This window comes from Malaclemys terrapin, chromosome 15 (assembly GCF_027887155.1).
Source record: "Malaclemys terrapin pileata isolate rMalTer1 chromosome 15, rMalTer1.hap1, whole genome shotgun sequence".
Taxonomy (NCBI): domain Eukaryota; kingdom Metazoa; phylum Chordata; order Testudines; family Emydidae; genus Malaclemys; species Malaclemys terrapin.
This window is the reverse complement of record NC_071519.1, coordinates 11,689,734-11,702,786: the sequence shown is the minus strand read 5'-3', so window position 1 is coordinate 11,702,786 and position 13,053 is coordinate 11,689,734. Positions and strand designations below refer to the sequence as shown.

The window sequence follows — 13,053 nt, the reverse complement described above, 5'->3', positions numbered from 1 at the left end:
CGTGTCCGACCTGCGGCATCCCTGCAGCACCGCCAGGGCCTGGACGGCCAGGTGACGAACAGTGAACTGTCCTGACATTCCAGAGCCGCTGGTTGTGGTGTCCCCGTGTCACAGAGCGGGGTTGTTTTCCTTTAAACTTGCCCGTTTTGCCTTAGATTTTTTTAATTTATTGCTGGTTAATAAATTGTATTTGCTTGAACTGAGTGCAATGATCAGTGGGTCGGGGAAGTGTCCAGAGCGGAGAGAGCACCCCGGAGTGGGAACACCCTCGCCCCTGTCCTAAGTGACCACGACAAGGTTGGGGATCGAGCCCCACAGAATCCTGGGCCCAGCCTTGTTGGGGCTATGAGGACTCTGCCACACAGGAGGGTGGAAGGGGAGCCCTCGAAGTCGGGCAGGGCTCTGGGTAAAGGGAGTGGGAGTCGGGACTCAGATCCTTCCGCCAGCCAATTCCACCGCGGTCATGTATAAACGAGGAACGTTCCCCCGTTTACACCTACAATGGGCTTTGGGTCAGTCCATAGGCTATGATATAGAAACACTCATTCCTCTCTGAATGCCTGGATTTGACCAAATCTCCCCAGAGTGGGGTCACACTTTTCTAGGACCTTTTTCCCAATACCAGAATACCTTTTGAAGAGCTGCTGGTCCTTCCCACCTGCAGGTACAAGCAACTGCTACCCTCATGCAGCCATTCTGCAGCTGTGTGTCTGCTGTATCGCCTTCTCTTCCAGCTGGTCAGCGTTCTCATCTCCTGTTACACCTACTCGTTAACATTACTGAGGGTGGCAGAGTCTCCGAGGTGATGTTTACTGTGGTCAAGCCTTACAATGACACAACAGGAACCTCTTTCCAACTTAATCCTTTTGTATTTATCTATGTCTATAAACCCTTCAGCACACAAAAGCCCAAGACAACGTGAACAATTTGTCAGCTGTGGCTGTAAAAATCTGTTCATTATAGATCCATACTGCTAACATCCATCGTTGAATTACATCGTTTTTTACAGATGTGGTCGCCTCATCACAAAAAAGATATACTGGCACTAGAAAAGGTTCAGAGAAGGGCAACTAAAATGATTAGGGGTTTGGAACAGGTCCCATATGAGGAGAGATTAAAGAGACTAGGACTTTTCAGCTTGGAAAAGAGGAGACTAAGGGGGGATATGATAGAGGTCAATAAAATCAGGAGTGATGTGGAGAAAGTGAATAAGGAAAAGTTATTTACTTGTTCCCATAATATAAGAACTAGGGGCCACCAAATGAAATTAATGGGCAGCAGATTTAAAACAAATAAAAGGAAGTTCTTCACACAGCGCCCAGTCAACCTGTGGAACTCCTTGCCTGAGGAGGTTGTGAAGGCTAGGACTATAACAGCGTTTAAAAGAGAACTGGATAAATTCATGGAGGTTAAGTCCATTAATGGCTATTAGCCAGGATGGGTAAGGAATGGTGTCCCTAGCCTCTGTTTGTCAGAGGGTGGAGATGGATGGCAGGAGAGAGATCACTTGATCATTACCTGTTAGGTTCACTCCCTTTGGGGCACCTGGCATTGGCCACTGTCGGAAGACGGGATACTGGGCTGATGGACCTTTGGTCTGACCCAGTATGGCTGTTCTTATGTACAGAATAAAGTTTATCTGAAGCCCACAGCACCCAAAGAATTAAACAGACTAAAATCGGAGCATTCCGCTGGTGGTTAGCACACTCTGCTGAGAAGCCTTTCTTCAAATCCTTTCTGGGTGATGTTGGCAGACCTAGCACCAGCTCATGCCCAGACCCTGAGGCCTCGCCGAACCATCATAGCTGGCAACCAGTCCGGCTCTTGTGTGTGTTAGTGTGGTAAAAGAGGGGTTGGATTTTTAAAAAAGGCATTTAAATGTTATGAAATGCTTGAGTTGTTGCCTGCATTAATCTCACTTGTAATATCTGTCTCCCACATTATAAGGCAGGGGTCGGCAACCTTTCAGAAGCACTGGGCCGAGTCTTCATTTATTCACGCTAATTTAAGGTTTCGCGTGCCAGTCATACATTTTAACATTTTTAGAAGGTCTCTTTCTATAAGTCTATAATATAGAACCAAACTATTGTTGTATGTAAAGTAAGTAAGGTTTTTAAAATGTTTAAGAAGCTTCATTTAAAATTAAATTAAAATGCAGAGCCCCCCGGACCAGTGGCCAGGACCTGGGCAGTGTGAGTGCCACTGAAAATCCGCATGCATGCCGCCTTTGGCACGTGTGCCATAGGTTGCCTACCCCGTTATAAGGTAATAGTTAAATGTTTGCTCAGTAACTATAAAAATATTTGCTCTGCCACTGTAAACCATCAGGAGGGAGGCGTCATTAAGTGTGACATACTGGTCTATCACAAAAGGGGTCATCTCCTCGCCACCAAAAGGCGGCCCATAGACACCAGACAAGCCTCAGTGGTAGGGTTACCATACGTCTGGATTTTCCCGGACATGTCCGGCTTTTTGGGCCTCAAATCCCCGTCTGGGGGGAAATCCCAAAAAGCCGAACATGTCCGGGAAAATAGGGAGGGGCCGGTGCCGCTGGGTGCTGGGCCGGGGGCCGGGCCAGGGCCGGCGGTGCTGGGCCGGCGGTGCTTGGCCGGGAGCTGGCCCGGGGGTGCGGGGCCGGGGGCCGGGGGTGCTCGGCCGGGGGCTGCGGGGCTGGGGGCCGGGGCTGGGCCGGGGCCGGCAGTGCTGGGCTGGGGGCCGGGGGTGCTGGGCTGGGGGCCGGCACCCCAGGAGCCGAACCAGGCTGGAGACGCTGGGGCCGGGGCCGGCCGCCGGAGGGAGCCGCTTGGTTGGGGGGGGCCAGACTGGGCCGCGCCTCCTCCCCCACCCCCCCAGCTTACCTGCTGCCTGCTTCAGGCTTCCCGCGAATCAAACGTTCGCGGGAAGCAGGGGAGGGAGCGGAGTTGAGGCGGGGACTTTGGGGAATGGGTGGAGTTGGGGCGGGGCCCCATGGAGTGTCCTCTTTTTGGACACTCAAAATATGGTAACCCTACTCATTGGACAAAAGACTTTGTTGATTCTTCCCCCACAGCCATGAAGAGGAGAGCTCACCCCATCAGCTTGAACTCCGGGGGCGGGGAGGGGGAAGGAAATGAAAATCCCAGTTAAAAAAAAAATTATGTCTATGCTGCTAGAACTCTGAGGGGCAAAGAACCCTGCCAAGCCCAGGCCTCTGCCCCCAGCAAGCGCAGCTGGGACACGAAATGGGAAGAGACGGGGAGAATGGTTTGTAATGTTTTATTGACAATAAGTAACTGGACAGCTGGAGAGTAAAAGGCGGATGGGAAAGGAGATTCCCCAGCTACTGAGAACAGTTTTCTTCATGGCACCACAGTAGCACAAACATGCAGGAACTAACAGAGGGAATTACGGCGTAAGAGTCTCACTTGCAGGAACGTTTCATAAATCTCTGTGTCACTCATGTTCCCTTTTCTTCTCGGCATTTTTCTAGCCCTCACGTCCCATCCCTGTTTATTTTCCCGGGTCTCTCTCACCGTTCTCCCCTCCCTGCCGGAGATCATTGGCTTCTCCGTTCTTTCCCCTGATTTGATCCCTTCCCCTCTTTCTGCTGCCTGGCCGGTTCCCCTGCCAGGCATATTTTCCTTTCACGCTTTTCATTTCTAATTTGTCACCATTTCTCCCAGACTCTCCCTTCATTCTTGTTTTATTTTAATTCCCATTTTCGTCTCACTTCTCCTAGTCCCTCTGGTTAAACCCGCCCTGCCCCTGTCAACCTCAGGAGTTTAAAAAAAAAAAAATCATGAGACTGACTCAAAATGATGATTTTTTAAAAAGATTATATAATGGTTTTGGGTCTATCTGCACCCCTGCCCATCCCACGTGTGTGTGTGTGTGTGTGTGTGTGTGTGTGACAATTTCACAATGTGGCCAGCTGTCTGGGAGTTACAGGGGAAGGTGACTTTGGCCCCTGGGGGAGAGGTGCTGGCTGGGAGACCCCCATGAGATCTAATGACACAGATTTGTACAAAACACTCCCTGCCTCCAACCCTCCAAATACTGGTGCTGCAGGGAGGAAGAGGGGAGGAGGTTTCAGGCATCAGAGATAAAGTGCCAGGGGGTCTAGGGAGATGAGAGTCCTCCAGGGTCACAGAGACTGGAATGATAGCTAGCTAGAGACGCCCATGGTCAGAGTCATCCTGGACCACAGAGAACAGTGTGCTCTCCCTCCGTCACTCCCTGCTCTCCGTGGCTTCAAAGTCCAGCGACTCCAGGGAGCCGGCAGGGTCGCAGAGCCCGCAGGGAGAAAATCGGTAGGATGACAGCAGTCCTCCACAGTCATAAAGACTAGGACACCGGAGACTAGGCAGGCCGGTTTTGGGGTCCCCTGGGGGACACAGCCTGAGCCGGGATCTCCACACCCAGAGCCAGGGGCGGATTCTCTCGCCGGGGATGGAGCCCGGCGGGAAAGTGAAGATCGGGGTCTCGCTAACCGCATCAGAAAACGTCACCTGCCCCCGTTCACAGTCCAGAGAAACCCGGATCCTGCTGGGGACCCGGCGCAGGGGCAGGCGGGTGGCTGGGGAGGTGAGAGCCCGGAACTGACCCCACCAGCCCCGCTCCACCGCCCAGATCCCCTCCTCAGGGTTAAGGTTGATCCATCCCTTCCTCCTCACAGACTCTCTGGCCACCCCCACCGCCCAATGTCCCCCCTCCTGCACCCTCACCTCCACCTCCCAGCAATGTCGCCCCGAGGCGAAGCCCTCGCTGCCCAGCACGCAGCGCTCAGAGTCAAATCGCTCCGGGTTGTCGGGCAGAACCCGCCGGGTGTGTCCCCATCTCACGCTTTTCCCATCCACAGAGAGGACAAGTTCGGGGTGAGCCGTGTCTGGATCCAGGGTCACATTCACTGCGGGGAGAAGAGAGAGAACCAGAGCGTTAGGGGCAGAGCTAGAGGCAATGAGGCCTTCCTAAAAATATGGTGGGGAGGAAGAGGCCCCACCCACTATGTGCCCCCCCCTCTGTGGCCCCGACCCTCCTTTTCCTCCTAAGGCCCTGCCCCCCGGCCAATCCAGAAGTCGGAGCCAGGGAGCCCAGGCCCCTCTACCATGACCTGGCTAAAAAGCTGCAGCTGGGTCATCATAAACTTGGGCGGCTGTGGGGAGCCGTGCGTCTCCACCTGCCCTGGGAGGGGGACCTGGGCGGGGGGCGGCTCTCAAGCCCCCCCCACTCCAGGCAGGTGGAGAGCCCACAGCTCCCCACAACTGCCCGGGCGGCTCTTATCATGACCCGGCTGCAGCTTCCATGCTGAGGAGGGGGCCGGGCCCGTGGTGAAAAGCCAGGCCCATCCACTTTCAAAGGGGGGAGGGTCATGACCCCTTGGACCCCCCCGTTTTGGCACCCCTGGGCAAAGCACAGCCCAGGTGGAGGTGGGGGGGAAGGAGGTTGGGACCATTTCTCAGAGTCCCCAGCAGCCCTGTTCTAGCCGGGACCGTCCTGGGTCCCGGGGAGCTGCCTCTGCCCTGAGGCTGAGCAGAGGGGTCACTGCAGTTCCCCGTTTCTCGCTTTCCCAGCAGGAAGGTGGCAGGAGCTTTGAGTGAGGAGGGGGCAGGTACCAGCTTTAACCCCCAGTGGGAAGCTCCACTCCCCGGCCGGGGGGCCGAGAGGGAAGTGCAGCATTGGGAAAAAGCCACCCAAGACCAGAGAGGACCCGGTGGGGGCATTGGGTGGAGCAGCTGCCAGCCCCGAGAGTAGGGAGGGGAGCAGCACCCGAGGGACAGCATCCCCCCAATCCATGGAGCCGTGAGCAGCTCCAGCGGCAGAGCCCAGCCCTGCGCGGGGGAAAGGCCGGATGTCGGAGACGAGCCATGGGGTAAAGGCGAGGGCCGGTGATGGAGCTCTGCTCGGGTGCTGGGCAGGGAAGAGCGTTTCTGTTCAGGCTGGCGTCAGGACTGCCTGTGTGACTTCAGCGTGGGGATCCCCTCATTGTGTTTCTATGCCGGGCTGGGTGCGATGGTCGGCGTCGGTTTGGTTGGTAACTTCAGCTACCCTCCCACGAAGACATTTTCGCTGGAGTTTTCTCATGGTTGAAAGACAATCTCCACCGGCAAACTCACCCTGTCTGTGTGCTCCTAGGGGTTCCCCTCTTTTTGTCTCCAGTTTAGGCGGCAGAGTGGCTGGAGGGGGAAAGGAGAAACGAGAGGGGATTTCAGGCGTTCCTATTTATAACAGCATTCCCACTCTGAACTCATAGAGCTATGTGTTAATCACGACAGAGAAACAGACACAGACACACACTCAGGTATTTAATATAAATTAATCTGAAACCTTCTCTTCCCTCTCATAAGAACGGCCATACTGGGTCAGACCAAAGGTCCATCTAGCCCAGTATCCTGTCTTCCGACAGTGGCCAATGCCAGGTGCCCCAGAGGGAATGAACAGTACAGGTAATGATCAAGTGATTCATCATCCCCTGTGGCTCATTTCCCCGCTCCTGGCAAACAGAGGCGAGGGCCACCATCCCTGCCCATCCTGGCTAATAGCCATTGAGGGACCATTCAGGCATCTCCCAGCCATGCAATCAAAGCCATGAAGCCTCACAACCATCGTAGGACATACAATCTGCGAGAGAGAGTTACTTTTCCTTCATCCGCCCCTTCAGACTCCAGCTGGTTTGTTTCATTCATTTGCTGCCTTTTGTCATAAACTAGACCCAGATGACGCAAAGATTTTTATCATAACAGGAACTTTACCCACTCAGGTCCCTTTGACACTAACAGGATGTTCAGAGCTTGCGAAATCCATGGCTCTAATTGTGAGCTGTTGGGTCTGTTTACTCAGCGTCTCTACAGAGAACGGCACAAGGGGGCCCTTGTCCATCATAGGCAGAAATATGAACAATAATAGAATCATTTTATCCATGGGGGAAACTGAGGCAGGGGGAAGGTTGGCTCACTGGGCCTGTATCGGCTACAAGAGAGAGGGGAGCCCATTTGTGACTCCGCTCTTCAGTGGCTGCAGGGCCTGGTGCAGAGCTTGGCACGGGCTAAGAAGAAGCCAGCCAGAGTTACATCCCTATTAGGGGGTCCCCGTGTGTCTTGGCCAGCGTGCAGAGTACCAGAGTCCCAGCTTGTCGCTGCTCACCTCCCTCTAACCGTGGTCCACCCCCCTTCCTCTTCCACCCCGCCTGCGACACACGACTGGATCAGAGCGATGGACTGGATCCAGATTGAACATGTGGCCTTTAATTTTGGGTGCCAACCTTTAAGCCCCTGCGGTCTGGTTCTCAGAGGGGTTGGGCACCTGTAGTTCCCACTGACTCCACCTGCAGCTGTGTATGCTAAACAGCTCTGGAGTTCTCAAGTTGGGAAAGAAACACCGGTGGCCAAAATTAGGCCATTTTGCTCAATTTGGGCCTGAATGTTGCGAGCTTTGGTAAGTCATGAATTGATGCGAGACAGCTTGGTCCCTGGGCCCCGGCTACATCGTTCTCTGCTTTCCACTGTTTATTACATCAAGCATTGGGAATTGGTATGTGGGTCATTTCTTCTGCTCAAGTTTGGACGGACCGAGACTGTGTGATTATGCCGACTTGCTTGGCTTTGGCCCAGTGCGGAGTTTGCTTGACATAAGGAATTGTTGTTTTAAGTGACCTTGTTCTTAAGTGATGTGCTCATAGATTGCTATGTAACAGAGGGGTAGCCGTGTTAGTCTGAATCTGTAAAAAGCAACAGAGGGTCCTGTGGCACCTTTAAGACTAACAGAAAAGGTGCCACAGGACCCTCCGTTGCTTTTTATAAATCGCTATGTGGCACAAAGAGATGTTTCGACCGCACAATGTGCTGACAGACAACAGATCCCCAAAATGTCCTGCCCAGGAGCAGTTAGCAAGGTCAAACAACCCCCAGGTACAGAAAAGGGTCAAAGTGACCTATGCATAATCAATGGTAATCAACCAATCAGAAAAGAGAACAACAACATGAAACTATCTTGGACAGCAAAACCCTTGGCCTTAAAAAGTTGGTGTATGTGTTTTATATGAGTTACATAAGTTATTTAATATTCATAACACTCAAAGGTGATTGGAAAAGAACTAATACATATATAATTTGTATAATGTCGGACATTGTAAGGGGTAGTCAGAGCGTCGTAGGAGAAATCCGCCGATGCCCCAGGAGATGGTAACTGGCCAGTATTTCTTTGTCATTTCTTATTTTAATAGTAATTGTAATGGCAAGGCATGCTTGTGGTACACATAAAGGTTTGAATTCATAAACCTGAGTGTTTTGGTCCCCAAGCTTATGCCCAAATAAATCTGTTAGTCTTTAAGGTGCCACAGGACTCCTGGTTGTTTTTGTGGATACAGACTAACACGGCTACGCATTGATACTTGGTCCCCAAGCGTGTGGCATTCTCACCCAACAATTAAATAGATGCATCATCTAACTATGAACCAACTGGCCAGACCCATTCTCCTACCACTGTCTCACAGGTTTATCCCAATTTCCCCTCCTAGATCCCTTCTAGGTACCTTTGAATTTCCTCAGAATCTCCATGAGAGCATTAGTTTTCTGGGAGAAATCACTGTGTCTCACTTCCAGTTCAGGAGAAATCTCCACTGGCTGCTGGAACTTCCCCGTCTCCCGCCTGTACAGGAACAATTTCACATGGTTATATTTCATTTAGTGACTCATTATAAGTTCTTGCCAGTGAGTCGCTGCTGTAATGGGCCTGGAGTTAGAATTCCTCTACTCGTCCCAGCTTCACAGCAGAGCAACCTTCCCCCAGAGATCCGATTCATAGTCTTCAACTCTGGCCTGGAGAGACCCGCTCTGGGGATAAAAGGGGAAATGGGTCATAGAATATATCATAGATGATTAGGGTTGGAAGGGACCTCAGGAGGTATCTAGTCCAACCCCCTGCTCAAAGCAGGACCAACACCAACTAAATCATCCCGGCCAGGGCTTTGTCAAGCCGGGCCTTAAAAACCTCTAAGGAAGGAGATTCCACCACCTCCCTAAGTAACCCATTCCAGTGCTTCACCACCCTCCTAGTGAAAAACTTTTTCCTAATATCCAGCCTAGACCTCCCCCACTGCAACTTGAGAACATTACTCCTTGTTCTGTCATCTGCTACCACTGAGAACAGCCACGCTACATCCTCTTCAGAACCCCCTTCAGGTTGTTGAAGGCTGCTATCAAATCCCCCCCACTCTTCTCTTCTGCAGAGTAAACAAGCCCAGTTCCCTCAGCCTCTCCTCATAACTCATGTGTTCCAGTCCCCTAATCATTTTTGTTGCCCTCCGCTGGACTATCTCCAATTTTTCCACATTCTTCTTGTAGTGTGGGGCCCAAAACTGGACACAGTACTCCAGATGTGGCCTCACCAGTGCCGAATAGAGGGGAATAATCACTTCCCTCGATCTGCTGGCAATGCTCCTACTAATGCAGCCCAATATGCCGTTGGCCTTCTTGGCAACAAGGGCACACTGTCGACTCATATCCAGCTTCTCATCCACTGTAACCCCTAGGTCCTTTTCTGCAGAACTGCTGCCTAGCCACTCAGTACCCAGCCTGTAGTGGTGCAGGACCTCCATGGCCAATTCACTCCTTCACCTCCAGGCTCTCAGGGACAGGAGGTTCCCATGTTAAGTGTTGTAAAAATCTGCCCACTAAAGACCGCAGGGATGTAATATCTCCAGGAAATACTTTCGGTCGATCTATCCACTGATTGGATAATTCCAGAGTCTTCCATAAAAGGGTGAGAACTTCAGGATTTGTATCAATAATGTGACCTCCCCCACATATTTGGCTGTAGAGCCCCGGGGAGATGCGGTGCTAACATCCTCTCCAAGCTCTTTCCCAGCATTGTGAAGTGTGAGGGGGCGTGAGGGAGAGCCATGTATCTGCTCAGGGTAGATCCAACATCCTAGAGTAGAGAGAGAGAATTTCAGCACTACCTGACACACATTTTATATTCCAAGGAAGGGATAATGCAAATATAGAATCGTAGGACTGGAAGAGACCTCGAGAGGTCATCTAGGCCAGTCCCCTGCATTCAAGGCAGGACTAAGTATTATCTAGACTATCCCTGACAGGTGTTTGTCCAGCCTGCTCTTAAAAATCCCCAAGGATGGAGATTCCACAACCGCCCTAGGCAATTTATTCCAGTGTTTAACCACCCTGACAGTTAGGAAGTTTTTCTTAATGTCCAGCCTAAACCTTCCTTGCTGCAATTTAAGCCCATTGCTTCTTGTCCTATCCTCAGAGGTTAAGGAGAACAATTCTTCTCCCTCCTCCTTGTAACAACCTTTTACGTCCTTGAAAACTGTGATCATGTCCCCTCTCAATCTTCTCTTCTCCAGACTAAACAAACCCAGTTTTTTCAATCTTCCCTCATAAGTCATGTTTTCTAGACCTTTAATCATTTTTTATGATCTTCTCTGGACTCTCTCCAATTTCTCCACATCTTTCCTGAAATGTTGTGCCCAGAACTGGACACAATACTCCACTGAGGCCTAATCAGCGTGGAGTAGAGCGGAAGAATTACTTCTCGTGTCTTGCTCACAACACTCCTGCTAATACATCCCAGAATGATATTTGCTATTTTTTGCAACAGTGTAACTCTGTTGACTCGTATTTAGTTCATGATCCACTATGACCCCCAGATCCCTTTCCACAGTACTCCTCCCTAGGCAGTCATTTCCCATTTTGTATGTGTGCAACTCACTGTTCCTTACTAAGTGAAGTACTTTGCATTTGTCTATTGAATTTCATCCTATTTACTTCAGACCATTTCTCCAGTTTGTCCAGATCATTTTGAATTTTAATCCTATCCTCCAAAGAACTTGCAACCCCTCCCAGTTTGGTATCATCAGCAAACTTTATAAGTGTACTCTCTATGCCATCATCTAAATCATTGATGAAGATATAGAACAGAACTGGACCCAGAACTGATCTCTATGGGACCCTACTTGTTATGCCCTTCCAGCATGACTGTGAACCACTGATAACTACTTTCTGGGAATGATTTTCCAACCAGTTATACACCCACCTTATAGTAGCTCCATCTAGGTTATATTTCACTAGTTTGTTTAGGAGAAGGTCATGCGAGACAGTTTTAAAAGCCTTACTAAAGTCAATCCCATTGACTCTGGCCACTAGGCCTCACTCCCCTGCATACCAGGGTTACCCTGTTGATTTTAATCCTTAGACCTCTGCACCTCGAGGTATAGGATGGCTTGAGGGACAGGGTGAACTCACCCTGCACTGGACGGGGCACCCACCCCGCCACACATGGTAGGGAATGTGAGCAACGGTCACTGAGAGGCCTGCATTAAGAAGCCCAGGAAGAGAGAAGACATGTTTTCCCCCTTATGGATACTTGTACTTCGCCACTCGGGGAATCTTAGGCCTCGAAATGGAGTCAGATAAAGACATTAAGCTGACTGCTCTGCAATTCCCTGAGTTGTCCTTAGTTCCCCTACAGATCAGCACTAGATTTGCCCTTTTCCAGTCCTCTGGAATCTCTCCCGTCTTCCATGACTTGGGCTCAGATACCTCCTCAGTCAGCTCATTGCGTATTGTAGGATGTATTTCATTGGGCCCTGGTGACTTGAAGACATCTAACTTGTCTAAGTCATTTTTAATTTGTTCTTTCCCCATTTTAGTCACTCAATCGCTACGAATCTTTTTGGTAAAAACTGGAAAAAAAAAAAGTCATGTAGCACTTCTGCCATTTCCACATTTTCTGTTATTGTTTTTTCTCTCTCACTGAGTAATGGGCCCTTCTTGTCCTTGGTCTTCCTCTTGTTTCTAATGTATTTGCAGAATGTTTTCTTGTTACCCTTTATGTCTCTAGCTAGTTTAATCTTGTTTTGCGCCTTGGCCTTTCTAATATTGTCCCTACATACTTGTGTTAAGTTTATATTCATCCTTTCTAATTTGACCTATTTCCACTTTTTGTAGGACTCGTTTTTTTTGAGTTTGACCATTGCAGATCTCCTGGTTAAGCCATGGTGGTCTCTTGACATACTTCCTATCTTTCCTACTCAGTGCAATAGTTTGCTCTTGTGCCCTTAATAATGTCTCTTTGAAAAACTGCCAACTCTCTTGAATTGTTTTCCCCCTTAGACTTGCTTCCAATAGGATCTTCCCTACCAACTTGCGGAGTTTTCTAAAGTCTGCCTTCTTGAAATCCATTGTCTTTATTGTTCTTTTTTCCCCTCCTACCATTCTTTAGAATCATGAACTCCACCATTTCATGATCACTTCCACCCAAGCTGCCTTCCACTTGCAAATTCTCAACCAGCTCCTCCCTATTTGTCAAAATTAAATCTAGAACAGCCTCTCCCCTGGTAGCTGTCTCCACATTCTGAAATATTTTTTTTTGTGCCAATGCATTCCAAGAACTTATTGGATAATCTGTGCCCTCTTGTGTTTTTTTCCCAACAGTTGTCTGGGTAGCTGAAGTCCCCCATCACCACCAAGTCCTGTGCTTTGGATGATTTTGTTAGTTGTTTTAAAAAAGCCTCATCCACCTCTTCTTCCTGGTTTGGTGGTCTACAGTAAACCACTACCATGACATCACCCTTGTTTTTTACCCCTTTTATCTTTAGCCAGAAACTTTCACAGGTCTGTCTCCTATTTCCATCTCAACCTCAGTCCAAGCGTATACGTCTTGGATATATAAGGCAAAACCTCCTCCCTTTTTTCCCAGCCTGTCCTTCCTGAGCAAGCTGTACCCTTCTATACCAATATTCCAGTCACGTGTATTATCGCACCAGGTCTCTGTGAGGCCAACTATGTCATAGTTGTGTTTATTTACCAGCATTTCTAGTTCTGCTTATTCCCCATACTTCTTGTACAGACAACTAAGATGCTGATGTGATTTCCCCTCATGTTCTCTCTCGTCTCTCCTATGTCCCTGCTATAACGGCCCCTGCTCCCCGCAGATACTTCCTTCTATCTCACTGATCAACTCACGGAGTTTGTGAAGATACGGAACAAAAATATCCCCAATCGCCTTGTCCAGCTTTTCCGGCAGGGGTCACTCTTATTCCTCCAAGAACTGAAATTC

General features: G+C 49.9%; 1 protein-coding gene across 1 annotated transcript in view; it reads right to left on the bottom strand.

Moving 5' to 3' along the window:
* Window positions 1-3,239: 3,239 nt before the first annotated feature.
* Window positions 3,240-13,053, bottom strand: part of LOC128823032 (zinc finger protein RFP-like) — a 46,173-nt gene continuing 36,359 nt past the window's right edge. The window contains exons 7-8 of the mRNA XM_054005061.1: window positions 6,093-6,152; window positions 3,240-4,885 (exon numbers count right to left, since the gene is read on the bottom strand). Coding sequence (XP_053861036.1) covers window positions 4,209-4,885; window positions 6,093-6,152 — 737 coding nt within the window. The 3' untranslated portion in view covers window positions 3,240-4,208. The remainder of the gene's footprint in view (window positions 4,886-6,092; window positions 6,153-13,053) is intronic.